This window comes from Mandrillus leucophaeus, unplaced genomic scaffold (genome assembly GCF_000951045.1).
Source record: "Mandrillus leucophaeus isolate KB7577 unplaced genomic scaffold, Mleu.le_1.0 Scaffold462, whole genome shotgun sequence".
NCBI classification, from domain to species: Eukaryota; Metazoa; Chordata; class Mammalia; order Primates; family Cercopithecidae; genus Mandrillus; species Mandrillus leucophaeus.
In genome coordinates, this window is record NW_012104943.1 from 58,726 (window position 1) to 74,085 (window position 15,360).

The 15,360-nt window shown below is 36.9% G+C and overlaps 1 protein-coding gene across 5 annotated transcripts in view; it reads right to left on the reverse strand.

Moving 5' to 3' along the window:
• The window catches only part of GLRA2 (glycine receptor, alpha 2), a 219,543-nt gene that overhangs the window by 35,811 nt on the left and 168,372 nt on the right, over positions 1-15,360 (reverse strand). For all 5 annotated transcript variants that reach the window (XM_011994804.1, XM_011994806.1, XM_011994808.1 and 2 more), the window contains one exon: positions 11,228-11,377. In XM_011994804.1, the coding sequence (XP_011850194.1) occupies positions 11,228-11,377 (150 nt within the window). The remainder of the gene's footprint in view (positions 1-11,227; positions 11,378-15,360) is intronic.

The window sequence follows — 15,360 nt, forward strand, 5'->3', positions numbered from 1 at the left end:
AAGAACAGAAAACCAAACACCGCATGTTCTCACTCATAGGTGGGAATTGAACAATGAGATCACTTGGACACAGGAAGGGGAACATCACACACCAGACCCTAATGCTGGGAGAGGGGAGAGGGAAGGGGGAAGGGATAGCATTAGGAGACATACTTAATGCAAATGACGAGTTAGCGGGTGCAGCACACCAACATGGCTCATGTGTACATATGTAACAAACCTGCACATTGTGCACATGTACCCTAGAACTTAAAGTATAATAAGAAAAAAATTCCCATCTTCTTATATAGTGATGCAGTAGATACCATGCAGTTAAAATTAATGCACTAAAGCTAACCATATCAACATGGATAAATCTCAAAAATATAATGTTAAGGGATAAAAACATATTGCAGAAGAATGTATACAGTATGATTTCATTTTATGCTGTTTGAGACCATGTAAAACACTATGTACATGTATATACAGTGATGGTATTAAAAGTTTCATGGGAACAAAAAAAAAAAAAAATACTTCAGGTCTTTTTGTCCCTGACAAGCACCAGCTCTATATCCTAGGTATAGTCAATTACAAAGTACCATGACATTTATTTATTCATAATGACTTTCATAATAAAGTCCAAATCCTTATCCATACAAGTCTGTGAAAGCCTCATCTAAACTCCTCAACCTTTAAGATAAAAAGCAAACACACCTTTGGCTTCCCTGGGGAGGCAGTTACAACGTTTTCAATATCATGCTTGCTAAGGAAGCAGTTGTTGCTTTAATTAATGATCTGTGAAATCTTATTTAAACACCTTGTGCAAACAGGTGGCAGAACATGGAAAACATGTTAAATAATAAAAGAGAACACACACCATTTCACTATATTCTTCTTGAAAGGAAAAAAAATAAGAGTTATGATTATGGAGTTTCCTTTCCAAGGACAAGGAAAAAGGAGACCTGTAGGGATTTTGAGTCTAAACATCTTTTACAAAACATCTTATTCTCTGTTTGTTAATCTTTCAGTGGCCAATTTTCCAAAATTGAATTGATCACTGGGGTTAATGTCTTGGATATGACTATGGACATATTAGTAGCAAAGGTATGGAGGATGATTATAGTATTGCTATTACTAAAGGTATTTTAGGGTTTTTCTCGAACGTCACTTGTCACCTGACATTTGTTAGAAAAATAAAATATTGGGTCCTGTTCTGGCCTACTGAATCCACAAAAAAAAGGGGTCTCTCTAGGCCTCCAGGTGATTCTCATTTGCACCAAAGTTTGAGAAGCATTGGTCTAGAACAGGATGCTCAAGGTGTGGTCTGTACCAGCGCAAATCTGTGAACTGTTAATTGTTTTCTGCAACTAGACAAGTGTGCTTATTATGGGTTATTCTCAATTCCTGTGCTTATTGCTGCTTTAAATAGTGAAGCTTCTTATATGCCTTCTCCCAGTTTCAGTAACAAACCGAATAAAAATGTTTCCACTGGATTCCTTCTAGAATGGTTGAAACCACTGTTCTTCTATTTAATGCTGTCCCACTGTCTTTTTCTTTTTACACTAAACATCATTGTGTGTACCTGTTGAATCACATACATCCAGGTATTAATCCTAAAAGTAAGCTTTCATTATGACTTTCCACACTACTGAACATTTCCTAAATAGGTGTAATAAACAACATTGTTTTTCCTACCCACGTAGAAGTCTCTCCATCTCACAGAATCTGGATATTAATTCAGAGTCTGCACCTAATATTTTCCAGATGTGGACCCTGCCTTACTTCATACATGAAGCATAGTGTCATAAATCTGTTTTCTTAGGACATGTGGTGTGTGGATCCACATGATTTGTGTCTTAATAAATGAAGCCAGTCAGATGGAGCTTTCCTTCATACTCGATTGAACATACATTTGGATAAAGAAACCAAATTTCAAAGACAGGCTGATGGGTGGAATTTGCCTTTTATAAGGGAAAGACAACAAGCCATCACCCAGTGGGCTCCACCTGTGTACAAATCTTACAGGAAGAGTTCACTTTGACTGAGGGTAGCAGAACTGAAAGAGCTCTCCTGATGATGTGCAGATAATGTTTTCAGGTGAGACATGATTTGCATACAAGAAAGAGAAAACAATTGAGACTGTTGCATATCAAGAAGTATAGCCTGACAATGCTCTAAACCAGGGTTTCTCCACTGCAGCACTATCAGCATTACACCTTGGCAATTTTTTGTGTGGGCAGCTGTCTTGTATATCCCAGGAGGTTTAGCCGCATCCCTGCTCTCTACCTATTAGATGCTAGTAGCTCCCCTTCCCAGGTGTGACAGCCAAACAGGTCTCCAGACATTGTCAAATGTCCCCTGGGGGCAAAATTGCCCTAGGTTGAGAACTATTGCTCTAAGCTTTTGGAGAGGAAGAGAAAAGGGTAAGAAGCCTTAAGCAGGATTCTCCAAGTTGACCCTACTCTAATTATAATTCAATGAGTTCTTCATTTGCTTAGATTTGTTTGTTGATTAGACTTAGTGGTAGTGATATCTGCATTCCAACAGCCTTCTTTCAAAGTCCATTTACATTCTAATTGGGTTTGAAGGATCTTAATGGATTCTCTACATTAGAAGAAGGTTTCCATGCATTTAAGACCTAGCTTAGTCTACTTCTCTCTTGTTTAGACACTGCAGAGTGAAAACACAAAGTCATTATTTTATTCCTATGAATAAAATTATTTAAAAAGTTGTATATAGGCCATATTTTGCCATGCAATCTAATTTCCCTTTGTGGAAGAAAGATAAGAGGAGTAGAAGTGGAAGAGCTATTGTAGTTATTCTAAGATACTTGATTTTGATTTGTATGACATGTTCCCCAATAAATTGAACACAAAAACCTTTATGACCCAGAGTTTGCTACATACCTATGTGGTAGAGACAGTGGACACAAAATGAGCAATCACTAAACATAGAACTTACTAAGTGCCAGGGCCTGTTCTATGAGCTTTATTCAGGAAAGCTCATTTTTACCACAGTTCTATAAGGTAAATATTATTCATTTCTGTACCTCTGAAACTGAGGTACAGAGAGGTTTTGCTTTTAATTAAACTGCCTACCAAAGTCACAGCACTGTGACATTATAAAGCCTCTATTTCAATGTTGACAATTTAGCCCCTTCATTTTAGGAGGAGAAAACCACAACCCAAGTTGCCTTAGACAAAGTTGGTCTAAAACCTTGGTAAAGTGAGACAAAACAAGGCCACTTCATGATTTTGTCTAAGCACAGACAAAACAAGATCACTGTGCTACTTACAAAATACTAAACATCCTTCTCTCTTGGTTAAAATTCCTGCCACTTTTTTTTTAACCAATTACAGTTTTATTCTCATTCTAGTCGGCCTTTCTATAGATAAGATTGATTGAGGTTATTGAATTTCCCCCACTTGCTGACAGTATCTGATCTAGAGTAAACTCCTGCTTCCTTAACTTTTCCCCTTCAAATCAACCAATTTATAGGTAGAGATCAGCACCCCCCACCCCTCATTCTATGTGTTCTCCCTCACTGCAAAGAGTAGTAAACCCACCTTGTTTAACTACAACTTTGTTCCTGGTGGTCTTTGGCTAAAGGGCATTGACACTTATTTGCCTATGGTACACATCTTGAAGTGACACCTAATTTTCCAAATGACTGAATCAATATCACAAAGATTACTATAATCTAGAACAATGGCCAAATCCAACAAAATGAAAATTTATAGGAATAAATATAAAGTCCTTTATTTAGGTTAGAAAAAAAATCAAGAACATAATCAAGAGGGGATAACTTGATAGCTATTCATGTTAATAAATAGAAAAAAGAAAAAACCTGGGAGTTTAATAAGAATTAGCAAGGTCAAAATGAGCCAATCATAGAATCAGACTACTTAAAAGCAATACTGTAATTTAGTGCTCTATTAAAAGTATTCAAAAGTCCAGATAAAGATAGGGGATACTACTGCTGTTTCATGTTATATATTGATCATACCTAGACGACCTTTCAAATTCTGTGACTTATACGTCAAGATGCCCATTAGCAAACTGTAGATAGGGTAACCAGCATGGTGAGGGGCTGTTAGCCATATCATAAAAAGGGCTAGATCAATTTCGCAGAGATTCAAGAAGACCTACCAGCTCTCCATGCTTAAGTATTTGAAGGTATGTCTCCAATAAGAGAGGACAGAGATTTTACTCTCAAAGAATAGAAGTGCTGGTCTAACTGGAGAGATTCTAAACATGGATTGAATTGTACTTTCTGGAGGTGAAACCCCATGGATTTAAATGATCCACTCCCAGGTGACCACTGACACCGGGTCCTTGTCTTCTAGCCTTCACCAGTTGGGCTTGCTGTATCACTGGAACGAGAAGATCTAAAACCCTTAGAACATTGGAGAGGAAATAGACAGTATGGGGCTTACGGGCCTACCAAGTGGAAGAATAAGGACTTCTAAGTTGTTCTCCTGCCTGGGCCATTGTGTTGGGGTTTGAGGCTAAAATCTGGATTATTGGTCTGTTTTTGTTTTCTGTTTCTTTGTGATTTTTTGATAGGCTCTATGTGTCCAGGAATTTATCCATTTCTTCAGGGTTTTCTAATTTGTTGGCACATAGTTGTTCAAAACAAGCAGCTTTTTATTTTATATTATTCATTTTTTAAAACTTTAAGTTCAGGGGTAAAAGTGCAGGTTTGTTAACACAGGTAAACTTGTGTCATGGGGGTCTGTTGTACAGATTATTTCATCACCCCAGGTCTTAAGCCTAGTACCCACTAGTTTTAGCTGATCCTGTCTGCCCTTCCACCCTCCACCCTCCAGAAGACCCCAGTGTGTGTTGTTCCCCTCTGTGTCCATGCAGTCTCATCATTCAGCTCCCACTTATAAGTGAGAACAAGTGTTATTTGGTTTTCTGTTCTTACGTTAGTTTGCTGAGGATAATGGCCTGCAGCTCCATCCATGTCCCTGCAAAGACATGATCTCACTCATATGTGGAATCTAAAAATTTTGATCTCATGGGGGTAGAGGGTATAATAGTGGTTATCAGTGCCTACAGAAAATGAGGGGGCGGAAGAGATGAGAAATTAGTCAATGGGTACTATGTTAACAGTTAGATAGGAGGAATAAGTTCTGGTCTTCTATTGCACAGTTGGGTGAAAATGGTTAATGATAATGTATTGTTTATTTCAAAATATCTAGAAGAGATGATTTGGTGAAGAAATAAGTGTTTCATATGATTGATACAGTAATTATCCTGATTTGATCATAATATAATGTATAAAACCTCAAAACCTCACATTATACCCCATAAGTATATACAACTATTTATTATGTGTCAATTAAAAACAAAATAGAAGAAAAATAAGTAAAAGGCAACTTGTCATTAGGTGGCCTACATGCCATAACCATGTTCTCAAGCAGCCACAATTTCTATTTAGTAGCTGACCAAAAAGAAGTCAGGGCTATCTGGGTAACTGGAAACATCTGAAATTATGCACAATGCCAGAAGTAAGGTATGATGCAGTCAGATATAAAATGAAAGTGGGAGATAAATGCAGGTGAGGCTGCATTGTAGAGAAGTTGTTATAACTTCACATGGTGCACATATTTCTTATTGGAGCTGAGGAGATAACATTACAATTTTTATTGCATAGACCTGGGGCATCAGCTTCTAATAGACTGGAGTTGGCTAGTTCTGTCAGGGAAGATCTGGGCGTGATTGTTTCTGAGAAACTCTGTTTTGATAAAATTGACAGTGGCTGCTTTGCAAAACCTAGAAAAGATAATCAAAGCAAATACACCTAGTTGCACATTGCCTGGCGACTCCTTGAAAGTGACCCCATTTGATAACTTGATTGCTCAGTAAACACCAGACACTCTTCCCATGCATGTAAATGTAATCTCAGGTGTTCTCTCAATAAATACCTTCCTTGAATAAAGCTTAATGCCATTGTCTTTTTGGGAGATGATCTGCTCTTATTTTTTGTTATACCTTCTAAAACGTCAACCTGTATGTTATTTTAGAGGTCAGTTTCTCAGTAGGAAATTAAAGAGATGACATATTGCCTTGGGAATATTTACTTTTTTTTTTTTTGAGATGGAGTCTCGCTCTGTCGCCCAGGCTGGAGTACAGTGGCGTGTTCTCGGCTCACTGCAATCTCCACCTCCCGGGTTCAAGCGATTCTCCTGCCTCAGCCTCATGAGTTCCTGGGAGCACAGGTGCATGCCACCATGCCTGGCTGATTTTTGTATTTTTAGTAGAGACTGGGTTTCACATGTTGGCCAGGCTGGTCTCGAACTCTTGACCTCAGTTGATCCACTCACCTCGGCCTCCCAAAGTGCTGGGATTACAAGTGTGAGCCACCGCTCCTGGCCAAAATATTGAACATTTTTAAATGATTAAAAAAAAATTTAACTCAGGCCACAGTGTATTTCTGTGAAAATTAATTTAGTAGTTCATGACTAGGTGGGCCCCAAACTAGGAGAAAACAAGTGAGGCCTCAGGGGCAAAATTTGAGGGGGTACCCAAAACTCCAGTACTCAAATGATATTTAATGTAATGTTTTAAAATATCATTATTAATACGAAAAATCCATGGTGAACAAAACACTAAATAAAAAATAAAACAGGATCTGACCCTGTACTTGTGTGACTCACTTGCCTCACCCTATTTGCTTCACCTGGCCTCACCCTATTTGCTTCACCTTGCCTCACCCTATTTGCTTCACCTGGCCTCACCCTATTTTCTTTTTGCATTCCTTTCCTCATCTGTAAATTGAGATAAGAACAGTATCTTCATTGTTATTAGGTAATTCACTTAATTTAATTCAAACAAGGACAATTTTGATAGTGGCAAGTGGCACTGACAGACATTACAACTCTATAATGTTGACTATTGCAAAGTAAAAAAAGTTTTATCAAACAATAAAACATAGTTAAAATGGTTTTATATCATACAGAAAAATGACAAACACTCAATTATGAGCATTTAGATGCTCAACAGCAAGACTGCTCAGTCTTTCTTTCCTTTTTGTTTTATGTTTACGGAACCTGTGATTTTCCATGTTTAACTTTTTTTGTTTGTATTATCTCAATGTGTAATCTCACTTAGTTTTGTGGATTTAAAACAGTATCTGTTTGCTGGTCACTGCCAAATATACATTTCCAGATGTTATCCCTTTCTTGAGCACATATTTCTATCTAATTACTTGCTAACTCTACTGAGATGTCTCATGGGCATCTGAATTTAAGAGCATAAAAATATGACTCGAGTTCCACTCCAAATCTGCACTTGTCACAATAGTCCCCATCTTAATAAATGGTAACACTACCTACCCAGTTGCTTAAGCCAAAAATCTGTGAGTCATATTCAATTCATTTTCTCACCTCTTCACATAAAATGCATCAGCATGACCTATTGGTTTTACCTCCAAAGCATAACCACTAGAATGTAAGTTTCATCAAAAGGTTGCATTTTTTTCTGTCCTGTGAAGCAATGTATTCTGAGGATTTACACAGTGCCTGGCACATAGTAAGAAGTAAATAAATTTTTGTGGAACAAATGAAAGATTCCTGAACCTAACCACTTTCCTTCATTCTTATGACCAATACCATAATCTAAGCCATCAACATCTCCACCTATAGTTCTACAATAGCCTCCTAACTTATCTGCTGCTACTCTTGACACCACAACTATCCACTCAATAGCCTATTTGCTATATTGAAACTAACTAGTGGATTCCAATCACTTAGGATAAAATAAAGTCCTTTATACTGGCCTGCAAATAAATCTTGAAATTACCTATTCTTCAACCTCATTTTCTACTTTTTTGTCCCTCTCATTCTCTACTATATTCACAGGTTTCCATGTTTAAGCATAGTAGGTGCTCAATAAACATTTGTTGAATGAATAAATATGTATATTTAACCTGTGAGTAGTCTAATCATGACAGGAAGTGAGATTGTGCAGAAATTTGTTTTACCCCGTCTCTCTCCCTTTGAGAGCTAAATTCTCAAGTAATCTATACTTGCTTATTCCATATCCTCACCTACTTTAAACTACTGCAATCTGGTTTCTTCCCAAATGCTGATTTGAAAATATTCATGACAAGATAATCAGTAAACTCAATGGACCATTCTTCTATTTTATTAATTTTTGCTCTTCGTGTTTTTTTCACTCCTTCTACACTTTTTGGATTTAATTTCTTATTCTTCATTCTATCTCCATGAAATAGATTCTTAGATAACCAATTTTCAGCTTTCTATCTTTATAAAATGCATTTGAAGTATACATTTTTCACTAAGCATGGCTTTAGCTCAGTTCATATATTTTGATATGTACAATTTATCTTTCAATTCAAAATATTTTCTAACTTCCAATGTGAATTCTTTTTGACTCCTGAATTATTTCAGAAGTATTTGGCTATTTCCCAATTTATAGAGATGTTCTAGTTATCTTTGTACCATTGATTTTTAGCCTAATTCTATTTAATCAGATAATATGATTTCAGTGGTTTGATATTTGTTATGAAGTGCGTTATGGTCCAACTCATGGTAAATGTACCAAAATGTTTCTTCTGACTTGAAAAGTATGTGTTTACTGCATTTGAGGGTGTAGTTTGTTAATTATGTTGTTAAATATTTTATATCCTTACTGATCTTTTTGTCTGCTTTGTTTCTATCAGTTGCTAAGAGAGGTATGTTAAAATTCCTCACTATGAGTGTGAGTTTGTCTATTTCTTCTTTATATTTGTCAATTTAAACTTGGTGTATTCTGAGGCCATGTTATTCGTTGTATACGTATCTATAGTAATCACATCCCCCTATTGAAATGATCCTTTTAATTATGAAATATCTCTATTTCTAGTAATAATTTTGGTCTTAAAGTCTACTTTATCTAATATTAATGGAGCTAAACTGGCTTTATTTGGTTAGCGTTAGCATGATATATCTTTATCCACAGTTACTTTGAAGTTTTCTGTGTCTTGATATTATAGGTGTGCCTATTGGAGGCAGACTAGAGTTGAGTTTTATTTTTTAATTTAATCTGAAAATGTTTGTCTTTTAATAGAGGTATTTATTCTATTTTCCTTCACTGTATTTACAATATATTTGGGTTTAATCTACCACTTCTCTATTTGCTTTCTCTTTATCTGTCTTGTTCTGCATTCCCTCTTTCTTTTAGATTGATTTTGTCTTTTTATTATTCCATATCCACCCCCACTTGTTTGCTAGTTATACTTTTTAAAACATTAGTCTTTAATATCTGTTATTATGTAATGCCAGACATTGCTAATTGATGACAGATCTCATTCCCACAGAGCCCAGGTACAGTCTAAGAATCCTTCACACAGTAATTAAAAAATTCCCTAACAATTATTTAGAATTGTGAAGCAAAATGAAACCCATTTTCCATCTCTGGTCTAGGAGAGCATGCAGTCAGTAAGCCAGGATAGTGTTTCCTAAAGTTATCTCATCATAAGAATCACCTAGAGTGCTTATTAAGAGTACAAATTCTTGTATTCCACCCAACTTTATAAATCAACATCTGAAAGGAATTTTACTGAGAATTAGTATGTTTCAGAGGGGTCCTAGGTGAGTCTTACTACGATAAGGTAAGTTTGGGAAACCTGAGCAGTATTACCATATGTAAAAGAAGTTGTTGAAGGACTTAAACCATCCACTGAGGCGGTTGCAGCATGAGTTCTATACTGTTTTGTGTTGAAATACCATCATAATGTAAGAATATTTTCTGGGTGGCACAAGTGATCCTGAACTCTTGCTGCCATGTGCTGAACTTCTGTGAATGTGATTAAAGAAACGATAGCACCAACAAGGAGGCAGTGAGGAGAAAATTGAGAAAGGCACAACATTAAAAGGTAACGTACAGCAAAGAGGATATTTGTGCTTGTTTACTTGTTCTCCTTATCTATGGCAGGACAAAATGTTCCTGAGAGGTAGCGAAGAGTGAGACAGGGCAGCTAACAGGACAGATTTATCTCTTTCAGCCCAGAGTATGTGCAGGAAACCTTTTAGTGGATGCAGTCAGAACTCAGTGAGCTCATACCCACATAAACTCCTCAATATAAGCAATGTCTCACAACAGATATTCAGCTTTACACCTACGTATTTGCAGCATTAATAGTGACTGTGGAATATTTTTGTTTTCATTCCAACAGAGTAGCATATAACTATTACTTCACCAGCAGGATTAGTTTATCAAATATTTTTTGGAACAGATTTTGAAAAATCTCTCTATTGTACATAAAATGTTAACTTTAGTTCTCAAGCAGTATTGTTACAGGAGGTAACATTCTCCATATCAAAGGGTATGTTTCTCTCCCAGAGTTTGAAATGGAAAACAGGTGCAAGCCTTTTGATAGCCTCTACAAGACTGGGTTATAAAGCAGAACAGTGTTTTCCAAGCATGTCTGCACACCAGAATTGCCTGGGGAGCTGCACAAATACGGAGGCTGGTGCCCCTCCTAACATTGAGATTTAATTGGTGTAAGGTTGTGTCTAAGGCTTGGGATTTTTAAAATACCCCCAGGCAATTCTAATGTGCAGGCAAGTTTGGGAACCACAGGACTGGAGATCTTGAGCTATGCATTTCAAACCTCAAGTCTCTGGACAGTGTAAAGCTTAGGATTCTGCACTAAAGTTTAGTTGAGATCATAAGATCAGTCTCACTAGATTTATCATGTTGTAATCTACATGGGTATGGAATAATTTACATAAAGCCAGAGCAATTGATGAAAAAAACTCAATCAGAGCAGTGCTGTACACACACACACACACACACACACACACACACACACACACACACAGAGTCAATATTTAGAAGAACCAGGATTTTAAAGTAACTTGGTCAAATTGAGTATATATCCCCAATTAGAGTTGCTCGATAAATACAGGGAGTCTAGTTACATCCAAATTTCAGATAAACAATTTTTAGTATAAGTATGTCCCATGCAATATTTGGTATGTGCTTATACTAAAAATTGTTTGTTGTTATCTGAAATTCCAGTTTAACTCCATGACATGTATTTTTATTTGCTGAATCTGACAGTCCTCCCCAATTTTAAAGGCCTAAGCTGAGCACTAAGTCAGTGTAGTAGGACAAATCAGAACAAAAATTAACCTTGGCTTCTTGCTTATTGTGTGCTCTTCTGTTTTCTGAATTATATTGCCTGGCTAACCAACTCAAGCTGTACATTGTCTGAACTGAGGGGCAATCATACCTTATTCTGCCTCTTCTGTCTTCTTCGGAGGCGCAGGAACTCCTTGTGTTGCCTGGAGACAAAGTTCACCGCTGCGTATTCCAGTAAGGCAGCAAACACAAACAGAAGGCACACCGCCATCCAGATGTCAATCGCTTTTACATAGGAGACCTGAGAGAGAGACACACACAGAGACAGAGAGAGAGAGAGAGAGAGAGAGAGACTATGAAAGCTTGCCAGAAAACCAGATTCTTAATGGTGTGAGCAGCAAAATAACCTAATTTCCTTGGTCAAGGATTTTCCAGCGTTTTCTTAAGAAAGTGCTTAAGCCATTGATTCTACTTTGAAGATTCTGGGCAGAGCACTGAAAGTCACATGCCCCCGAACCAGTAGCTTTATTCCTGAGACCGGGTCCAAAGATGACTTCAAGAATTTCCTTAATGACAGTAGATTTTAAGTGTTCTCACTACAAATAAATATGTGAAATAATGCATATGTTAAGTAGCTCAATTTAGACACTCCATGATGTGTACATATATTGAAACATGTTGTACACCATAAATATATACAATTTTTACTTGTCAATTAAAAATAATTATTCTCTTAATTAAAAAAAGAAAAATGAAACTTTGAGGCAAAATAGATGGGTGCTATTATTAAAACTGCTCACTTCTATTTTTTTAAATTAACGTTTAAAAACCAATATGATTAAGATAATTTCAAAACATGGATGAGAAATAAACTATGTATGGCCTTAGGCTCTTCAGAAGCCAATTTGTAATTTTCTTCAATTTACTGATCCTAACTGACATGAAAACACAGTTCTAAATAGTTTTAAATCCTCACAATTTAAGAGTATTCAACCAAAGTAAAATATCAAGAATCTAGCCTTGAGAAGGTATCTGGTTAAAAAGAAAACTTTGATAACCCTTCAGTGTTTGCTTAAGTGTTTAGTAAGTCTTATAATTTGACAAAGTAGATTCTGAAAGCAAATACTTTCTACTTGCAATGGAAAATGCCCCTCATTCTCTCAACTTAAAATTATTTTTTCAACTGTAAAAGGGAAAAATAATTGGATGAAGTTACAAAGTATTGCATCCTGGACTACAAAGAATACTTACTAAACTACCATCTGAATGTGTACAATCCAGTTCTAATTTTTAAATAGTTTCCTGTATTTTGGTATTTGTCAAGTGCTTGCCAGCCAGTATTTTAAGCATTTTATGTGTGTGAATTTTTTAAGCCTTACAACAACTCATCCCAATTTTCTGATGAGAAAACTGCGGTATGAAATTATTACCCAAGGTCACAAAAGTAATAAATGACAGAGTCAAGATCGGAACTGGAACTCAGTCTGACTAGTGGATTTCCTTTCCGAACACACACAAACACATTGTTAGGATCATAGTTTGTATCTTTGCATTTACCTTTGACCTTTATACTGAGCATTTCCCATGTTATTTATTTTTCTTCTAGATCATAATTTCTAATGCTTGCCTAATGGTCTATACCATGATTAAACATTCACATTGTAAGACATATAGGTTACTTTCTATCTTATATTTTATGACTATAAATGTTGCTGTTACAAACATTCTTCTCCCAAAATATTTGACTGTGTCCCTGATTATTTGTTGGATCAACTTTTAGGTGAGTTACAGAAGTAAAGATATGAAAATAGGCTCTTGAATTAGAAGGTTTGCAGGAGCACAGTGGACATAAAAGCAGAGATTCTGGAGTAAGATGCCCCAATTAAGAAATGCTGCTCTGCTACTATCTGTATAATTCAGTTATGTTATATAACCTCTCTCTGCCTCTATTCCTCATCTTTAAAATAGGAACAATAATAGTACCTACCTCATAGAGTTGTTAAGCGGATAAAATCACTTAATATACATAAAGATTTTAGAATAGTTTCAAACACAGAATAAGTCCTTATAAATGTTTGCAATTATTTGGCCAGAGAAGGGTGTGATTTTGTGAATGGATAAATTTTGGAAGGAACAAAAATTAATAAGGAACATAAAACTCACCCACAATCATAATATATTCTAATTATTATTATTATTATTAGAGACGGAGTCTCGCTCTGTCGCCCAGGCTGGAGTGCAGTGGCCGGATCTCAGCTCACTGCAAGCTCTGCCTCCCGGGTTCACGCCATTCTCCTGCCTCAGCGTCCTGAGTAGCTGGGACTACAGGCGCCCACCACCTCGCCCGGCTAGTTTTTTTTTTTTTGTATTTCTTAGTAGAGACGGGGGTTTCACCGTGTTAGCCAGGATGGTCTCGATCTCCTGACCTCGTGATCCACCCGTCTCGGCCTCCCAAAGTGCTGGGATTACAGGCTTGAGCCACCGCGCCCGGCCTCTAATTATTGTTTTTAAGATCACCACCTGCCTTACACTATTTGTCTAAAACAATCCGAAGTACTTGTGTCAGTTCCACATGTATTGTGACAAAATGATCTAGCACTTTGTTATCTCCAGTCCTTGAAACATTATTCTTCCTACCTGGGATGGTTATTCCCACTCCTTCTGATTAATAGTCGCCTCAGAATTCTTTAGGACTTCGCTGAGATATCAGTTCCCCTGGGAAGCGTCCCCAACCTTTCTCCTTTCTCTCATCTGAGTTAGGGGCCACGTTTTTTTGTTCCCTTATCACTCTCTATTGAACTTATCTGTTCCTGCTTTGCCCACTTTTTACATGGAAGATGTCCCTCATCTCACTCAACTTACAATTTTATATACATATACAAATTTGTATATATATATACAAATTTATATATCTATATATACATATACACATATATGTGTATATATATATTTGGAGATGGTGTTTCACACTGTTGCCCAGGCTGGAGTGTGTGTGTGCGCGCATATATATGTGTGTGTGTGTATGTATATATACACACACACACACACACACACATTTTGAGATGGTGTCTTCCACTGTTGCCTAGGCTGTAGTGCAGGGGCGCGATCTAGGCTCACTGCAACCTCTGCCTTCCAGGATCAAATGATTCTCCTGCCTTAGCCTTCTGAGTAACTGGGATTACAGGCACGTGCCACCACACCCGGCTAACTTTTGTATTTTTTAGTAGAGACAGGGTTTCACCATGTTGGCCAGGCTGGTCTCAAACTTCTGACCTCAAATGATCTGCCTATCTCGGCCTCCCAAAGTGCTGGAATTACAGGCGTGAGCCACTGTGCCCGGCCAATTATATTTTAAAGTATTCCCTGACCCTACTCTTAGACTGTAGGTTTATTTTTTTTGTTTTTGTTTTTAGTTTAGGCCCTGTGCAGTATTACTTTGTATCACCAGCACAGGACCTAGCAAATAGTGCAAAGACAGTAGTTATGTGGGATGGATAGATGGATTGGTGGATAAATACATGGTGGATGGATCGATGATGGATAGATGGACTGATGGTTGAATGACTGACTGACTGACTGACTGAATGAATGAATGAAAGAGAAGGAAGGGAGGAAATATCTAGCTATTTTTGCATCTTTGTGCTTTAAACAGTTATGAATGATATACTGTTACCCACAACTGTATATATTTGATACTTCTAAGAGTGGACTATTAGTGAGTTTTTATTTTCTCAGCTCGCCTAACATTCCTGGAACATTTGCTTCCTTAATAAACAATAGTTTGTCTTGTATTTGCTCTTCTGGAGCAATTCTATTTTCCTGTAATAATAGAACATTACCAATCACAGCATTTCCAGTTATATATTATTCAGATGGCCCATAAATGTTTTAAGACCCAATAATGAGAGGAATGTGTTAATGCCCGAGATATATGCATACCAAGAGCTAAGTCCAATAGAGCTGACCATCATTCCTCCTCTTCCTAGTGTTTATAGCATTCAGTAATTTATACACCTTTTCTCCATCTTCTTCTAGCAATCAGCAGACCAAGCTCATATTTGGCTTCTTTTATAGCTGCTCATAAATGAGTCCTTCCAGTCTTTTAATCATTTTGGTTGGTCTCCGAGTTTCCTCCAAATCATGAACATCTTTCCAGCATTGAAGTGCTGGCATTAAATGCATTATTCACATGGATTTAGAGGGTGTTGTGAGACATCTATCACATATGATGTGATGTTCCTTGGTGCTGGTTTCTCAGAACTGAAATGCCTTTTTGTTGCTTTT